This window comes from Sapajus apella, unplaced genomic scaffold, assembly GCF_009761245.1.
Source record: "Sapajus apella isolate SASKATOON/1434 unplaced genomic scaffold, GSC_monkey_1.0 scaffold29, whole genome shotgun sequence".
NCBI classification, from domain to species: Eukaryota; Metazoa; Chordata; class Mammalia; order Primates; family Cebidae; genus Sapajus; species Sapajus apella.
In genome coordinates, this window is record NW_022436969.1 from 13,795,759 (window position 1) to 13,815,576 (window position 19,818).

Genomic DNA, 19,818 nt, shown 5'->3' on the forward strand with positions numbered 1-19,818 from the left:
TGCCACCATGCCCAGCTAATTCTGTATTTTTAGTAGAGATGGGGTTTCTAAATGTTGGTCAGGCTGGTCTCAAACTCCTGACCTCAGGTGATTCGCCTGCCTCGGCCTCCCAAAATGTTGGGATTACAGGCATGAGCCACTACGCCCGGCCAAGACTTTTATTATGAGTGGTCTTACAGATAAGATTATGTTATGATCATAAAATTGTGTTTTAAGAGGTCCTTATCCTAAACCTTCTAAAAGAATTGTAGTTAACCTATTTTGGTGGCGATTCTTGATAACCATAAGCAACTCTAAAGCCAGGAAATCTGATTATTTGGCTTAATTCCACATATAAAAGGCACACAATTTTAGCAGGTTGCTATGGAAACCATGTGTAGTACTTTCAAGTGTTGACTATCACTGACATTGGTAGGATACAATTTCCTTTGCAACACTCCGACTCTATCGGAAATTCTTTAAATTTACACACTGACCTAGAAGTCAGGAATGTATACCATGATTCTTCCACCATCAAAATTAAAGCCTCAGACTGGAAACAAACTAATATATTCCTATAGGTTCTACGTCTAGGGAAGGACATGTTAAACTTTGCTCCTCCCCTTTATTTCCATCTCATCCTCTCTCACCCATCAAAGAACTTTAGTTAATATCACAGTTAATATGAACACAAGTAGGACAAGTTTAAAATGTCAAGTAATTACTAGTTATTAGTAATAACTAATTGTGTTAATGCCCTTGGTTGAAGTTCCCTCAACCTGTATCATTGGTAACCTAGTAAATGAGAGTAAGAACAAGCCAGATGAACTACCATTGCAACTCCTGTAGCTAAGGTGGCAGCTACTAACTTAACAAGCACATGCCTACCCAAATTTCATAGTCAGTACTCTTCATAAACTGGGATGAAGGGCTTCTTATCAAGAAGTCTGACAGAGCACCTGCTTTAGAAAAGCTGCTACACTTGGAAAAAAGAATGTAGATTGCCTTATCAAAAAGAAGATAGTAACTCAAGGATTAAAATAAATTTTTTTTCAGTGGAATTCTGAGCCTTTCTGTCACTTGTTTGTGTAGACTGTTTAAATTGTTTTTAAAAATGTTTAACAGCTTCCCTGGGCATTCAACCCACTAAACACTTGAGGTGTGCTCAATTTCTCTGGCAAATTTTTATAAGCATACTGGCTATGAAACTGTACCACTTTCCACACAAAACAGGGGACTTACTTTACCAAAGGCTAAGTTCCCTTAGTTATGAGGGCTAACTAGGAGTGACATAAAAAATCTTTTTAGCATAAGAAGAAACGATGATTAACCCAATTACGGAAAGTGATGCTTCACCGTGGAACCTGTTCATTAACAAAGAGTACTTAACTAAGCCACCAGAGCCTTTGGATCCACAGATATACATGCAGAAGTCATCATTCCCTAAGTCTAATTAATCATAAACACCTGGGGCTGGGTGCAGTGGCTCATGTCTGTATTTCTAGCACTTTGGGAAGTCAAGCTGGCAGATCACTTGAACCCAGGAGTTCACTGTCCTTGGGGCTCGCTTCTAACTCCCGGCTGCATGTTGGAGTCACTGAGGTGCTTGGGAAATCCTCACAACCAGGCCACCCCATCTGCAGATTCTAGTGCAAGTACTTTTGAAAGCCTCCAAATGATCCCAGAATGTAGCATATCTCAAGCTGTGTCTCAGGACCAGAGATATGTGGAATGAGTCCCAAACCCTCTTGTTTTCTTGACAGTGAACAGAGCTGAAGAAAGGTGTACTTCCTGTTCCTTTCCTGCCTCATCTCCCCCAAAAGAATTACTTTTTCCAATTTTTTAAAATCTCATGACTGAATACCTGTCTATAATGCCTACAGTTTATATTTTCTTGGGATATATGAAAAAGAAAGGTGACAAGTGACTTCTATAATCTCAGCTATTGGCCCCTGAACTAGCTGGAGATGGCCTCTCTATTTGCAGTTCAAGTAGAGTTCCGATAAACCTGAAAATGAGGTAACATTCTGATGATTACACAGCTTGCTCTCAGGTTTTCCTGGGATTCATTTGACGCAAATTTCAAGTGAAGGTCTCTTCCACGTAGGAACAGGTTAAGTCAGATAGTACATCAAAGGCACGCAAACTTCTAAACATGATTTCATCACAGGGCTGAACCAATACTCTAATAAAACCAAATCAGCATATTGGGTTTTCATCCTTTGAAAAAATCTTTATAATATCTTAACCAAAATAAGAGTTTAGATAATTATTCTGGATTATCCAGCAGACTTCAAAGAGGAGGCAAAAATTTTCTAGAACAAGACACAATACAATGAAAAGTAACAAAAAGTGTTCTCTACTTTCGATTACATAAGAAGCAATGTAAAATATACACCAATTACCTACTCAAAAATTGTGTAATTTTTTTCTCCAGCAGAACTGGGTTGGTTTTGAACATTTAATGCCTAAGATATAAATGTAACACATAAATAGTTTAAAATCAATGTTTTAAGAGGGGTAAGTTGGTTTTTTTTGTTGCTTTTTTTTTTTTTTGCAGGGGGTTGGGGGAGAGACAGAGTCTCACTCTGTTGCCTAGGCTGGGGTGGAGTGGCACGGTAGCAGCTCACTACAACCTCTGCCTCCTAGGTTCAAGCGATTCTCCTGCCTCAGCCTCCCTAGTAGCTGGGATTACAGACGTGCGCCACCAAGCCTGGCTAATTTTTGTATTTTAGTTTTACCATGCCTGCCTGGGCCTCCCAAAGTGCTGGGACCACAGGTGTGAGCCACTATGCCCAGCTGAGATTTTTATTTAGATCCTTTCAGAGTTGTGTCCATCTCCCCTAGGCCAGGGCCGGCAGCCTGACTTTCTGGGACACCTAAAGGCACAGTGATGGAACTAAGGTGTGTTTTCCCAATGTATGAATACCACACCTGAATCACATCTACAATACAGGGCTCACCAGGCACTCTAACCAACTGAGTATGCTGAGTGTGTAATCAGGACCAAGTATCCAGGCAAACCAAATGTGGTAGCATTCATTCGGCCATATGCTGCATAAATGTCCAGCTGTGTTATTCATAAACCCAGAGCAGCAAATAATTAAGACATATTAGTGAAGGCAAACAAAAAAAAAATTTATAAGCATCTACTGGACTCAGCACAATAAGTATTTGCTAAATGAAGACAATTCTGTTTCCTCTACATTAATAGGTTTAGCTATGCAACGTACAATCTGTGTGAAGGCAGTTTGTGTGCATGTATGTTTTAATGGTAAGCTATTTCTAAGTCCTTCCTTACTGAAAACAGAATGGGGCATAAATACAGAAATGAATAATAAATAATTTTCAAAAAGCCAAAACATATTCATGGCCACAGTCCCAAAACTACTCTCCCCAAAATTCCTGACCTCATCTGTGGCAAGCATGCTTTGAAAACAAAGACTTTGAGAGAATTCACTCACCCAAACTGCCTAAATAGTAACCTTGTGTGGTCCCCCAATATATCCTCTTAGGCCTCAGAGTTTTCAGTGCACACTGTCACGTGGCTTGTGAGCCTAACAAAGCACAGCTTCGGTTTACTAAAATCCTCTCCCTCTAATGCAGCTACTTCTAATAAATTTCTAATAAAGTTTAAGGAGGCAAACATTCCTAAAACTTAGGGGTGTTAGGAGGGAGAAAAGGTATCATTTTCAAGCACAAAGTTATTAGCTGTGGAGAGTGGGAGCTAAAACATGGCTTTGAAAATGTTTATCTCAAAAATTTTATCCAGAAAGGAAGAAGAAATTCTCGCTTCAGCCCTTCTTTCCCCTTGTTCTATAGGACTCAGAACTCTGGTTGAGTTCTCCAATTATGAGACAGTTAGTTTAGTAACATTATTTCTATAAGGAAGTAAAATTCCACTCAAATAATTAATTTTTTGAACACTGGCCATGCTAGACTGGAGGAACACAATTAGTTTTAGACTTGTTCACCTAGAGTTGTTCTAGGAATCTGGGCAGCAATCATTAATGACAATGTGTTATGGGTGGGGTTCCCTACCGCCAACCTCAGCCCCACCCCGAAGCTCAGGTGGACTCAGGGTTTCCTAACTGAGCATGAAGCACTCTGCCTCATATGATGTGCCCCACCTACAAGGTGACTTGCCACCTCTGACCACTGTTTATGTTATTAAACCTGGTTGAGCTTTTTGGCATCAACCAGAGGTGCCCAGATCCTTGGATAAATAGCTCAGAGAGATGAAGATTGAGGAGCACTGACTTCAGGGTGTCCTGCAGTCCCTTGCAGCTGGTGAGGACGTGAAGACCCAAGAGCAAGTTTCACTTCTGCTAGAGAAGAGGTCTGAGCTCTGTGCCTCCTGGGCGTTCTAACAAGAATGGTCATTCGACTTCTAGAGTCCCGTCCAGCTCTAAACCGCAGAAAGGCTCCAATTCTATAAGCATTTCTGAGGATTACAAGTTTAGCTAAGAACTCCTGTAGTACATTCTGCCCTAACTTTTAAAAACATGCCCAGTAATTTTTAAAATGGTGTGAAAATATGGCCAGATTATTCTGGGACTTCAGGGTATTTGAATATAAAATAATTTCACATTTTCCTTAGCAAATAAAGGTACTGTCTTCTCTTGTGTCAACAAATATGAAAACATGGTCTTTGAAATTCCCCAATTTCTAATAAAGCACAGAAGTCTTCTCATGATTTTCTAAATAATGAGATGATACGTTTATATTCCAAAATCACAAAACCATGAAGAAAGGCTCCTTCAAAACTGAAACTGTCACCTTACAAAAGGAGTGCCCAGAAAGGATGTGACTTGTAAGGAGTGTTCAGGTCACAAAAGGCCTGGACCCTAAGAAGCAGGGTTCTCCCTCTCACCACACACACCCAGGTTATAAAGTCAAATTCCTATAAAATCATTACAGGCTACCAAGTAGATATCAGATTCTGTATCCCAAACGTTAGCATTAATTCATGTTTCTCTCATGGGAGAGGGAGGTGACTCATTAGACTTCAGTGTTCTAACAGCAACATAAAAGGGGACTGTTAATAAAATGCAGTCTAAGCAAACACCCCTTGACCTCCTACTGGAAAACACCAGCAGACACAAGTCTTAAGAACTTCCTGTGATGGACAGTTTATGTGCATTAGTGCTACTTAATACATGAATTTTTAAAGTATTTCGTAAAAAGTCAGCAAGGTTCTCTATTCTCCCTTCTGACCTTTACAACAAATGTGAGTAAGCCTATATGTGCATACACTCTATAATATTACAACGTAGATTTCAAAAGCAAATTGTCTCCCTTGGTAGCACCTGATTCTTCCACTCATCTTCAAACCACATCTTTCCATTAGTTCCTGAGAATTCTGAACAAGTACAGTTTTACCAACAGATCCAAAAGCAAAAAGCAGAGGGTAGTAACATTTTTAAAGGTTATAATGAACATTTTTATAACCTTAAGACTAAGATTATGAACCACATATTTTATAGACTAATTTTTGTCTCATTGATTTTATACTTGTTTTCATAAAAATACCCATCACTGATTTAAAAAAAAAAAAAAACCTTTAAAATATGTTTTTACTTCCTACTATTTTTAAAGGAAAGCTTCCACAGGTAGAGTTAAGTTATATTACTATCCTCAAGTCCCTTGATTTTGCTCCCTTAATGCAGACTTCTGGGTCTTAACACTAAGCTTATATAACTTTTTCTAATTTATATCTTGTAACAAGAGAGAAAACTCTGGATTAAAAAAATTCAGACAATTTACATTTTCCCAACTAATTTCAAGCTTACAAAAATTTGTTTAAGATCACAGAAGAAAGCAACTGCAGCCACTCTCTATCATATATCCAAATACAATGTCAGCTTCAAAATGTTAGTTTACCGTTCCAAAAATTTTGTCTAGGCCAACAAAAACTGTGACACTTTTTAATGATTTTTACTACTACATTTAAATGCAAAGAGAATGTAAAACCAAATATATTATTTTTGAAACACAATTTTTTAAAACTCTCAGTTTAAAGCAGCAACTTTATTTTTTTTCCTAGGAAAAAAAGTCACTTGTTAAATAACAACAAACAGAGAAGGTAGAAATATGGTATAGCGAATGCAGGAGGAGAAGCCAAAGATTTCTGCTCAACATGACACCTAGAGGTTAATAAAATTCACTACAACATTGTGTTTTCCTAAGAAAGGGTATTAGCTCTTTTTCTTTTGGTGGGTGTTGTCCCCTCTTCTCTAAGTAGTGTCCCAATTGAGCAAGCAGGGAAAGGAACAGGGACATTGAGAGATGTAACTCACCAGTATACCAGGAGGGGCCTTGTCATGGTAAACATCTTGAGTTTTATTTAATGAGCCTTCACAAACCTCCTTATCTTCAATATTATCTTCTAAGTAAAACATCTTGAAATTTAACTAGCATGTCTTTTTTCAGAGATGAAGGGTATAATCAAAACATAAAGCTGCTCTCTTGACAAACTGAGTACAAACTGCTTGCAGACACAGTGATATGGCTAAAACTGAAAGGAAATGGTTCTTAAAAAAAAAAAAAAAAAGCAATGCATACATAAGTTTACCAATGAGATTTGCTCAAAATGCCTCAACCCCTTTTCCCCAAAGGAGATAAGCAGGGGCATGGGACAGGTTGTGCCATGTGTTTACACTGATAGGCACCAAGACCTGCCCAATCACATGATGGCCACTGCAGCTTCCATCACACAGGACAGCGATTTAGTTAATGATTCTCTAAACCAATCACATCCTCATTTTTTAGAAATGAAAACAGCTACTATACTTACAGAGAATGATCTCACGTAAGCAAATCATGTAAGGGAAGTAATTTACATACATTTTCTGAGCAGCAGCAAGTCAGCCAGATCACATGCTTCAAAGAGCCCAACTACTGAACACTTTTACTTTGTTAGGTTGGTATGACCCAAGATATTTTCACAATTCTGAGAGATATCCTGCTCAGCACTGTAAATAACAAGCAGAATTTATTTGATTTCAAGAGTATGATAATAGAACACTGTAAAATCAAACATTCCTGGTATTTCCTTGCCAGCTCTCAGTAAGTTGTCACAGAGTAATTTTAACTGAATTTTTCTGTTTTTTTTTTTTTTGGAGACGGAGTTTCGCTCTTGTTACCCAGGCTGGAGTGCAATGGCGCGATCTCGGCTCACCGCAACCTCCGCCTCCTGGGTTCAAGCAATTCTCCTGCCTCAGCCTCCTGAGTAGCTGGGACTACAGGCACGCGCCACCATGCCCAGCTAATTTTTTTGTAGTTTTAGTAGAGACGGGGTTTCACCATGTTGACCAGGATGGTCTCGATCTCTTGACCTCGTGATCCACCTGCCTCGGCCTCCCAAAGTGCTGGGATTACAGGCTTGAGCCACCGCGCCCGGCCTTAACTGAATTTTTCTAAAAGCCTAGAACACTCTTAACTCACACGGACAAACATATTAGATTTTTGAATTAAGATGCACCATTTTATTCATACCTGTCTAGGATTGTGTTGTTCATCACAAATAGCCATTAGCCACATGTGGCTACTGAGCACTGGCAATCAGGCCAGCACCAACTGCAATGTACTGCAAGTGTAAAATACACACGCATTTCGAAGACCAAGAATGAAAAGAGAATAAAATGATCTCACAATTTCTAATATATATTACATGTTGAAATATTTTGAATATACTAAGTTAAATAAAGTATAACATTTACTTGGTTTTTCTTTTCTCACTTTTTAAAATGTGATTACTAGAAAACTGGAAATTACATATGTGGCTCACATTATATTTCTATTGGACAGTGCTGTTGTAAGGCCCCGAGACAATCTTGAGAATGAAGCAGGGAAAGGGACATTCAGGCAAGTTCTAGCTAAGGAAGAACTGAGGACAACAGGATTGTTCATCATTCCTTTAAAGTACTTAGTCAATTCATCAACAACATACTAGCTGATCCACAGCCATTTAATGATCTTCACATTATTAAACCTTTTTCTCTGCACCTAAACTTCACAAAAGACAAAATTTTCAAATGTTCAACCAAGTAATAGGCATTTGATGATGTTTAATATGGTAACATGCCACCAAGGTTCACATAATAAAAACGTTAAGTGGCAAAATTAAAAACCAATTTCACCAAAATTAGGAATGGGAAAACTTATCTTGCATGCAGCATGCTTTTCTGCTTGCCTTCTAGCCCAGCAGATAGCAATATGGGCCTGCAGTACACCAAAGTGCCCAATCACTTGCCATCTAATTCAATATACATCATGTACACAAACTCCTACTTTCAGAAGAGAATGTTTAGGTTTTTATGGTCTAAATTTTAGGCAATGAATAAAAATTTAAATCTCTTAATCCATGATCTACTGCACTTCAGGATCCTTGCCATCAAATGGTAATGGTAAAAACCAGATATTGGGGTGCTGCCAGTGGAGAAAAATGGAAGAAGCCAAAGGTCAGCAAGAAGAGGAGGCTAGCAGGAGAAAGGGAGATTAAAGAGAGACCTAAGAAGGTGGAAAAAAAAAAAAAAAAAGAAAAGTTAGAGGGGCAGAGGAAACAAAATGTAGAAGAGATGAGAAAATAATCAACTGCATAGCAGAAGGAGAAAACTGTCAGGACAGTGGAAAGAAGAGACAAAAACCATATCCGTCTTAAATGTGAGGAAACAGAGGCCCAGAAAGAGGTCAGGTAATTAGCCTGATGTTACTGAACTGGTCAGCAAAAGTGCCAGGACAAGAAGCCTCCCAATTTCTGGTTCAGTGCTTTCTTTCATTACGCCAAGCAGGGACTGAGAGAACGTGCTGGGAATCAGCAGGAGGAGGCTGACAGGAGACAAGACCAAAGGCTTAGCAAGTGAAGCGTGGTGGAGATCCAGCAGGGCAGAGGTCAGCGGGTAGAGCTCTGTTCAGCAACTCTTGCCTACAATGTGGCTTACACAACAAGCAGGACCCAGGCCAGTCATCTGGGGTTTCCTTCTAGTGTATTGTTTTCTTGTTATAGCTGGTAACTCCCAGAATGTCCTGACTGGAAGGGAACATGTACTATGGACCCATCAGAAGTGAGCTCATTTTCTAAACATCTGTGTTGCCAACAGGCACACACCCACATCTTCCTCCTATGGCAACCTGTGGATCACCCTAACCTTCAAGGCTGGCCCCCCATCTGCAAGGAGGTACTTTTTAGTCTTGATTTTGATAAATGTTAATATCACAACCAACAATTCTTAATCATAGCTAAGATTTTCAAAGGAAAACGCTACTGTATTGTCAAATTTTTTCTCTACAGGCTAAAATAAAAGTAAATGAATACTGAGAAAAGCTACTTTTTACTTTTGCATTAACATCTTCAATGATCTTTTTTAAAAAGTACATAGAACTTGGAAGTCTTTCCCAAGACTTAACTCTTTCAAAAAAGAGTCTGAGGAAAACAAAGCGAAAATGCTAGTGATGAAAAACAGAATCTTGTTCAGATTCCACAACTTATAATGAGGCTAAATAAAATATATACTTTCTTTGTTTTTTTCTACTACTAATCCCATAAGTATGTAAGGCTAGGTATATAGGGGTTTTTTAAGAGGGTATAACAATTTATTTAAAACTTTCTAGCTAGAATTTGCTTATCTGATTTGTAATAAGCTAGTTCAACAGAAATACCTTTACACCACCAGAATGTTATTTTACCATAAAACATGAAAATAACTGTACTCCCCCCAGCGGCCATACTGTGGAAACACAACACCTTGCTCCTGGGATTACCAATGAAGATGTGACAAAACTAAGTTCTGATTATTTTTAAAAATCATGAAAATTTTTAAAAATAAAGGACCACAGCTCTCCTGAAACAAATATTGTTTTCATTTAGTGCCAAATGGCTCTCACCATCTACACTAAAGCATATGAAGTGTTTCTTCTCCAAAAGGGAATAACTTATGATTCACTGTTTAAACTATGAAAACAACCCCAAAGGGACTGATGTTTTATTCAAAACCAAGATAAAATTCCTCTTGCTACCTCTCTTGGGTTTTTCAAACATTTGTAGTTTAACTGCTCATTGGGTAATGGTTATATGGTTTACTCAAGTTCCAGTGTTTCATAATATCCTCATACAATCTCAAAATTCTAAACAAGATAGCGAGTGGCTGGCAATTTCACTGAACTGTGAGTGAATAATCAAATGCAAACAGATCTTTCCAGGAACAGAAAAGAAAAAACAGGGAGGGTCTCCCAAGGTCAAAGGCCCAGCTTAAAGTGACTCTCCCAAAGATAAACTTTGAAGACTTGTCATTTATCTTTAAAATTCACACATTTTGTAATCTATTCTGATAAGTCTATTTTTTTATGGGGGGGGGGAGACTAACTGGCCAAAGCTTTCTTCTACCAAGTTCAAAGGTTAATGCAACACATGTACTATGAGAATTAGAATATGCTCAGTGTGCACATCCCAGTTTAAGCAGCTTAGAACCAAACAACCTCTGCAGTCCAACCTTTCCAACACGAATGTTCTAGACGTCAAGCTTTTACCCACTATTTTGAGACGACAGAGACGATACTGAGAGTTGCCTGGCTGTAGCGGTCAAGTGCATCTGAACATTAAGAGAGTAAAGCTAAACAGCCTAGTTAAGGATCATAAGAATTACGGCCTGACTCCTGTCACAACTTTTGGACAACATTTTCAACAAAATAAAGCCAAAAGAAATGGAAAACTCTGTTTTGCTCAGGCAGGGCTCCTGGGGCCTCAGTTGAATGATAGGGGTAGAGGTCGGGGTGAAGAGGGGACCTGTTCATTGCATAACGATTTCTGTTTAAATATGTCCTTTTCTTCTCTCATTTCACCTCTGAATAGCAGTTTGCACAGCAATGACACCCTACGTACACTATATGATTTTCTGTACTAGGGTTATATCACCCTCATTTCATTCAAACTCAAACCTGTTAAAATGCGAGTCTTACTATTGTCAAATTTTTAAAAACTAAGTAAGTTTAAAAGTGTACTGCTTTAATCTTCTCAGAAACAAATTATTTGTTATAGACTCATAACAACATGGTAGTTAGTGCATCGCAACACTAAGGCCAAGTGAAAGTACTGGAAGAAGTCAGTGCTAGGTTCCTACACTCCAGGTCAAATAGTGAGATAGCTTAAAGCTTGTCCCCCAAAGGCGGCAACAACTAACATATGAAGGCGAGCAAGAGTTGATTGTATCATTAAGACAATACCAAAAAAAAGTGAAAATTATCACAAAATATATCAGCACCATGTAGTGGGAACCCCTCATCCTCCTCACATTCCTTGACTTTTTTTTTTCATGTGGACATTTCAGGTGCATCTTTTGACTCCAATTTTCTGTTCTACAGCTGATTCCCCACAATTCTAATTCAAGATTTTCTCAACCACTTGAAAAATTGGTGATGGTTGTTTCAATTATTCTGTTGCTGTGATCTCTTTCAAACAATTATAATTTTTTAGTTTAAAAGATATTGTAATTAGCTGGTACTCTCCTTCCTGCTACCTTCTTCCATCTATAGAAATGAATGGCTGCTGTAATGTTAAGTACTGTATTTAGAAACCAGAAACTTAGCAATAATCTCCTGGATGCATAGTTTCTTGGAAAGAACGTAATAATTCTGTCACACATAAAGTTCATACAAATAATCAAACACACGCTAGGATCTCAAGAGATAAATGCATGAGGGACATAAACAAACAAATGACATTATGGACACATAATCATCATCAACAGTGAGAACTTGCTCAGGTCTTACAGCTGCCAAGTGGAGAAGTCAGGATATAAACCAAGGTTGGTCTGACTCCAGACTCCGCTTCAACTGTATTGTTGATGTATGATTTAGTTTGCACTCTATCAAAGTTATAGGCTTAAAGAAAATACCACTCAAGCAGTTAGGATTATCATTTTAATAAAGAATCAAGCCGGGCACGGTGGGTGACACCTGTAATCCCAGCACTTTGGGAGGCTGAGGCAGGTGGATCACTTGAGATCAAGAGTTCAAGACCAGCCTGGCCAACACAGTGAAACCTTGTCTCTACTAAAAATACAAAAATTATTCAGGCGTGGTTACTTATGCCTGTAGTCCAGGATACTTGGGAGGCAGGAGAATCACTTGAACCCAGGAGGTGAGGGAGGTTGCAGTGAGCCAAGATCATGCCACTGCACTTCAGCCTGAGTGACAGAGCAAGACTCCGTCTCAAAAAAAAAAAAGAATCTTCATGAGTGCTGCCAGCAGGGCAGAGGGTTGACAGTATAAATTACTGATCTGTAACCTTAAATGAGACCCCAACAGAATCTGGCAGCAACTCTGATTTGTTTCTGTGATCAGCTCTCTCTCCCAATTTCTGCTTCTTTTTCAAACTTCCATGATCCTCAACCTGACTATATCCTGCCACTCTATTTCCCCATCAGAATGTACAACATTCCTTATTCTTGAATGCAGGCTCACTTGCATTCTTCAGGAAAAACAGCACGAATGGCTAATATACTTTGCTATGAGAATAAAGAATTTAGTTTCACAATGTTTAGAAATTCTAATGCTATATTTAAGTCTGTTATGAAGAATTTTAACTAGTGAAATTTAAATTAAAATGTAAGTAACTGAATTCTTAGATTATTGGACTTAGTGAATCTGCCTACTTCAATCTAAAGCTTGACTAAGATGTGTAAAAAAAAGAAAAACTGCAACACTGATACTCAGGTTTTATACATAAGTTATATTCTACACATATGGATGAATCCAATTTCAGATGGCAACAGTCATTGCATTCTTCAGTGAGGGGAAAAGCCTCAAATAACGCACTTAGTAGAAAAAGAAAAGGGGGAAAGTTAAGCCAGCTTTGCTACTCTTAGAAGTTAAATGCTGGTAATGTCTAAGATTTAACCTTGTAATGTCAAGACACAGACAGGATTCAAAAAGCAAAGAGGCATCTGAAAGCTGCAACATTAGAAGAAATGTTCCCTCCTCTAAGGATAAAGCACCACTAAAACAGAACAAGTGTGACATTTTATTTTTCTTCCAGACTCAACATACTTTATATAAAAAGGCTCTCTCAGGAACAGGGCATTTAGTTTGTGTAAAAATCATTAGCCTTTGCATCAAATTAAGATATTCAATTTTAAAAAGTATACTTTAAGTACAATGTAAGTATCTATATTGAAATAATAGAAGAAAACACAATCCTGGCAGCCAGGCGCTATTTATTTAGTACTTACTCTAAGCCACACCCTAGAATTGATCCTTTGCATGTATTATCTCTAATCTACACATTTTTCATGAAAAATAGATTTGTTTTATCCCTGTATTTTACAGATGAAGAAATGGAGGTTTAGAGAGAGGTTATGTTATATATCCAAGGCCAAACCCGCTAGAGCTCAAGATGTCTTACACAGTATCTTCTTGGACTCATTATTTAAGTTGAAATTCAGATTTACTATTCTAAGTATTTTTAAAATCTCAAACATTATGTAATGCATCTAAAAGAAAAAAATACCTAGGAATAAATTTAATCAAGGAAATAGAAAGCTTGTACAACTAAAATTGCAAAAATCAGGGAAAAAAACTAAAGATAACCTCAGTAAATAAACAACCATATTCATGAATAGTAAGACTCAATATTGTTAAGATGCCAATATTACCTAAAGCGATTTCAGATTCAAGGCAATCCCTAACAAAATTCCAAAAGCCTCAAATTCATATAGAGTTATAAGGGGCCCTGACTAGCCAAAATAATATTGAAAAAGAGCAAAGTTGGATGACTTCCATTACTTAATTTCAAAATGTATTATAAAGTTACAGTAATCAGGCTGTGTGCAGTATCTCACGCCTGTAATCCTAGCACTTTGGAAGGCCGAGACATGCAGATGACTTGAGGTCAGTTCAAGACTAACCTGGCCAATATGGTGAAACCCTAGTAAAATACAAAAATTAGCCAGGCATGGTGGCGGGCTCCTGTGGCCCCAGCCACTTGGGAAGCTGAGGCAGGAGAATTGCTTGAACCCAGAGGGCGGAGGTTGCAGTGAGCCAAGATTGTAGCAATGCACTCCAGCCTAGGCAATGGAGTGCATTTACACCATATTAAAAACAAAACAAAACCAAGAAAAAAGTTAAAGTAATCAAAACAGTGTGGTACTGGCATAAGACAGACATACAGACCAATGGAATAGTCTTGAGAGTCCAGAAATAAACCCAAACATTTATGGCCAATTGATATTTAACATGAGTGCCAAATTCATTGCATGGGGGAAAGAATAGTCTCCTCAACAGAAGTGCTGAGACAACTAAATTTCTATATGGGGAAAAAAATGAAGTTGGAACCCTACTTTACACCATATTAAAAAATTAACTCAAAATGGATCAATGACTTAAAACCCTAAAACTCTTAGAAGAAAACACAAGGTAAAGCTTCATGATCTAGGATTTGGCAAATGATTCTCAGATATAACACCAAAAGCATGAGTAACAACAAGTAGATAAACTGGATTTGATTAAAATTAAATGCTTTTTCTTGCATCAAAGGACATTATCAAGAAAAATACATCATATAGAGGGAAGAAAATATTTGCAAATCACATATGTGATAAGAGTTTAACTCCAGAATATATTTTAAAATTCCTACAACAACAAGACAAATGATTCAATTAAAATATGAATTCCCTTCTTCAAAGGAAATATACAAAATGGCAAATAAATACATGAAAAGATGCTCAACAGCATTAAACATTAGGGAAATGCAAATCAAAACCACAATGAGATACCAATTTATACCCACTACGATGGCCCCAGTTTCTGTAAAAAGGGAACAGAGTGGCCAATGGCTGTGACTACTACAACACACACCTCACCCATGACTCTCCATTTATGTAGTGGCAGGAAACAGGGAGAGAATGTGAAAGATTGTTAGAAATGAATGAAGAAAAGGCTGACAACCTGACTGACAAAACAACGGCTGCATTTCAACAAGGAAAGATTATTTCCTACTTCAATCTCTGTTCCTCTTCTGGCAGGGGCAATGATACCATCTCCCCCTCCAGTCTTTTGGGTCCTCCTAACCCTAGCATGATGCCAGCACCCCATATGGGGCCCTCCTCCTGGGATGATGCCAATGCTCCTGGAATGAGGCTGCCCATGGGAAGCCACATGCCAATGATGCCTGGGCCCCCAATGATGAGACCTCCTGCTTATCCCATGATGGTGCTCAAGTGGCCCGGAATGACTCAAGCAGACAGAAAGGTTAGAGGGGAGGCCTCCCTATATCAGTTTTATATTTCTTGCTTTGCTTCACCAGGAGATAACACTGCTGTGACTCTGGGTGTTCTCTTAACAGCCTGATATGGAAAAGGTGTTTCCCCTTCCTATTAAAGAGAGAATAGTTTTAAGGTGGAGAAGTGGGACAAAAAAGTGAAGTTTTAATTTATATTGTGAAATACAAAAATAAAATTGTCAATTTTTTTTTTTTTTCCAAATAAAGGAAACTATATCTTAGAAAGAAAACTGGACAAACTGAAACACTTGTGCACTGTTGGTGAGAATGTAAAATGGTGTAACCGCTGTAGAAAATAGTTTGGTGGTTCCTCAAAAGCTAAATATGGAATTGCCAGGCTGGGCACAATGGCTCATGCCTGTAATCCCAACACTGTGGGAGGCCAAGGAGGGAGGATCATGTGAGCCCTGGAGTTAGAGACCAGCCTAGGCAACATAGTGAGACTCTGTTTTTACAAAAAATGAACAAAATTACCCAGGCATGGTGGTACGCACCTAGTTGCAGCTCCTGAGAAGGCTGAGGTGGGAGGACTGCTTGAGCCCAAGAGGTCGAGGCTGCAGTGAGCTGAGACCGTGTCACTGCACTCCAGTCTGGGTGCCAGAGTGGGACCCTGTCTCAAAAAACAATAATAATAAGGCCAGGCACGGTGGCTCATGCCTGTAATCCCAGCACTTTGGAAGGCCAAGGCGGGTGGATCACGAGGTCAGGAGTTCAAGACCAGCCTGGCCAAGATGGTAAAACCCCATCTCTACTAAAAATACAAAAATTAGCTGGGCATGATGGCTGGTGCCTGTAATCCCAGCTACTCGGGAGGCTGAGGTAGAGAACTGCTTGAATCTGGGAGGCAGAGGTTGCAGTGAGCCAAGATGGTGCCATTGCACTCCAGCCTGGGTGACAGAGACTCCGTCTCAAAATAGTAATAATAGTAGTAATAAAATAAAAAATAAACATAGAATTGCCATATAATCTAGCAATTTCACTCCCAGGTATATACAGCAAAGAAGTGAAAACAGGGACTCAAACAGGTATTTATTTGTATACCAATGTTCAAGGCAGCATTATTCACAACAGCCAAAATGTAAAAACAACACAACTGTCCATCAACAGATGAATGGAGAAACAAAATGTGTTATATCCTTTTTATTTTTTATTTATTTTATTTTTTTGACACAGGATTTCTCCATGTTGGTCAGGCTGGTCTCAAACTGCCAATCTTAGGTGATCCACCTGCCTCAGCCTCCCAAAGTGCTGGGAGTACAGGTGTGAGCCACTGCACCCAGCCACAAAATGTGTTATATCCACACAATGGATTACTCAGTCATGAAAATAATGAAGTTCTGATACATGCCACAACATGGATGAACCCTGAAAACATGCTAAAGTAAATATGCCAGACACAAAGGGACAAATATCGTTATGATTCCAATTACATGAAATATCTAGAATAGGCAAATTCATAAGCAAAAAGTAGAACAGAGGTTACCAAGGACTGGGGGAAATGGAGAGTTGCTGCTTAATGGTTACAGAATTTGTTTGGGGTCATGAAAAATGTTGGAAATAGTGGTGATGGTTGTATAACATAGTAAATGCATTTAATACCACTAAATCATACATTAGAAAATGGTTGAATATTACAACAAGAAAATTATGCAATGGAGCCAGGCACAGTGGCTCACACCTGTAATCCCAACACTTTGGGAGGTCAAGGTGGGAAGATCACTTGAGTTCCAGGGGTTCAAGACCAGCCTGGGCAACACAGTGGTCAGATCTCATTCTCCATAAAAAAAATTTTAAATATTAGCACAGGTAAGCATCTTTAGTACTCAGAGGCTGAGGTGAGAGGATGGCTTGAGCTCAAGAGGTTGAATGTGCAGCGAGCCATGACTATGCCACTGCACTCCAGCCTGGGAAACAGAGTGAGACCCTGAGGGAGGAAGAAGGAAGGAAGGAAGAAAAAAGAAGAAGAAAAAGAGGAATAAAATTATGTAATAAGACTCTAATTGAAATATAAAGCAATGTCAATACAGTCCATAGTTTAAAATGAGAATATATTCATTCTTGGCTATAAATATCATCTTCCATTCCTATACTGTTACAAACTTGCTAGGTTATTTGAGCAACTCATTGAATATCATTAGCCCTCAATTTCTTCACCCAAAAAGTGAATTTCTAGATAATTTCTATGTATCCTTCTAGGTAAAACAATCTGACATTTCAAAAACTATGGCTTTCTAAACATTCAATTCTACTAAGCAAAGTATTTCCCACAACTTAGTTTTACCATGAACTTGGTGATTCCACAGCAATAATTTCAACAAAACATTATGTGTAACTTTCATTTTACATATACCTATACACAACAGAGAGCTTCTTCCTTCAGTCAAAAATTACATTGGACCACAACAAATCCACTTCTAATCTCAATGCAAATTCCTAATCTTAGCTTCTAAACATCTAGAGAATACATATAGTACATAAGTAATTTGTGCCATTCACACGTCTGAGAATTCAACTAAGCTTTGCAATATACCCTCTTTACAGAAAACATGCAAACCAGCAGCATACATGTATACCCACACAACCATACACAGATTTGTGCTCTAAAGATCCAATGGGACCCCTCTATGGTTAGTCTGTAGACCCCGGGTAAAGAGCCCCTGGCTCTAAACCACATTGCTATTTGAAAGATGAGAGCATATAGGTATTGAAAAAGTCAATTACTTACCAGCCAGAGCAGTAAAATATGCTCAATCTAGCCTTACATCATAACAGTCCTTGAAATGAAGTAGTGCAGAATGTACATAAATGCAAGCCTAATTCAAAAATTTTCCCAGTGCCTACAATATTTCAGGTACCAATACTGCCTTTAGTCCTGGGTCCTGCACTTTAAAAGGCTCTGTGTATCAGAAACTCAAAATACAAAGGCAGTAAGTGTTTTTCTTCTTCTTTTCAGACCTCTAGGAAAGTTTTTGGAAGACAATTTAGCTAAGGGAACAGGTGGTTATAAGAAGCCAAGCTGCCCCTAGACCTGTCCCCTGCAGGTCTGTGTAGATTTGTGCAGCAGACCTATGCTCAGGCTCCCCAGGGCAGCTAGTAAAGGACAAGACTTCTGCAGAGCACCTAGTGGCCATGGAGGCCAGGCCATGAGGGTGGTGACTGGATTCATAGCTTAAAAAAATTTTTTTAATGATACATCATAGTTGGGGAGGACATGTGATATTTTGATACATGTATACAATATATAATGCTCAAATCACCGTAAATGGGATACCCATCCCCTCAAACATTTAACTTTTCTTTGGATTTACAGCTTTTAATAATTTAGATCTAGGTTTCCTCATCTAAGCATATTGACATTTTTGGTCAGATAATTCTTTGCTTGGGAGGTGAGGAGTGTAACCTCCCTGGCCACCAGATGCCAGTAGCACCCTCCCCAGTTGTGATGGCCAAAAAAATGTCTCCGGTTATTTCTGAATGTCCCCCGGGGACAAAATTGTCCCCAGCGGAAAACCAGTGGTTTAAACAGATGGCATGTGGCCCTGTATTGATAAGCCTGTTCTGGCTGGATCCCCATAAACATGTTAGGGGTGGGCCAGCAGGCGCATGACGTGGCTGAATTCAGACAGAGTTTTATACCACAGCTCTCCCACTTGCCTCTGACCCCCAGCATGGAATCTTTCTCAGCTTCAGCTCAACCTAAGCCTCATAGGCCCCCTTATATAGCAGGGGTCAGGCAGAGCATCTGTCAGGTAGGGCTGCTGTGAGGATCCCATGAGATGGTGCCTGAAAACTACCAGCTGCTTAATAAATGTTAGTTTTCTTCCTTCCTTTCATTAAAAAAGAACACTGAACTGAATAGATCCAAGACCTATGCCACAGTAAGGGTTAAGCAGATGATTGTTAGGATAGGATTCCAGCCATCAAGAAGCTATTAGTGAGGGACACTGGAAAGGAAAAAAATGACTTTCTAAGTCTAGATGCTTCAATCATCAGCTCTTTGCATCTGTTTTAACTTCCCAAACCATTTCCCTATTCCTTAAGACTCATGCAACTGAACCCCACTCTTAGTGTATTTGTCCCAGTGTTTTCTCTTCTTCTAAGTTTTGGTGTAAAACTGTTTAGTCACATCTACACTCTAACATGAATATTGCCTTTTAAATCAATCACCTCTGAAGACTACAATAAATTCATTCCACTGATATACCACTGTGCAACATGATATGAGAACTTCCTCTTTCTTCCTGAAAGATCTATCTTTAAATTTAATTTAGGTGCTACATAGGATAAAAAGGAATGTCAATACCGTATAGTCACACAGCTCTTATAGTCCAAAAGTATGATTCATCCAATGTGCATAGTTCATCAGATGTTGTTTAAATGGCTTCTGGTTATTTCCAAAAACCTAATCTACCTTGAAGGGTAAAGATTTTCCACCATTGGGGATAAAAGGATACTTTGTGAGACTCTTGAAAGCAATTTAAAAATGAAGGTGTATTTCAAAATGTTTTCCAGAATGATAGCATAGATGAAATGTATACGCTGCCCCTAATGTGGAAAGTACATTT

At 38.7% G+C, this 19,818-nt stretch overlaps 1 protein-coding gene and 1 pseudogene across 3 annotated transcripts in view; one reads left to right on the top strand and one right to left on the bottom strand.

The window, feature by feature from the left end:
• Positions 1–19,818, bottom strand: part of LPIN2 (lipin 2) — a 93,419-nt gene that overhangs the window by 56,888 nt on the left and 16,713 nt on the right. Inside the window, exon 1 of one of the 3 annotated variants that reach the window (XM_032293273.1) lies at positions 6,279–7,048. The exons of 1 other annotated variant lie outside the window; for it this stretch is intronic. In XM_032293273.1, the coding sequence (XP_032149164.1) occupies positions 6,279–6,380 (102 nt within the window). In that variant the 5' untranslated portion in view covers positions 6,381–7,048. Of the gene's footprint in view, positions 1–6,278; positions 7,050–19,818 lie in introns of those variants that run through there. One more of the 3 variants, XM_032293274.1, reaches the window with a different exon arrangement.
• Positions 10,044–18,426, top strand: LOC116561348 (annotated as a pseudogene).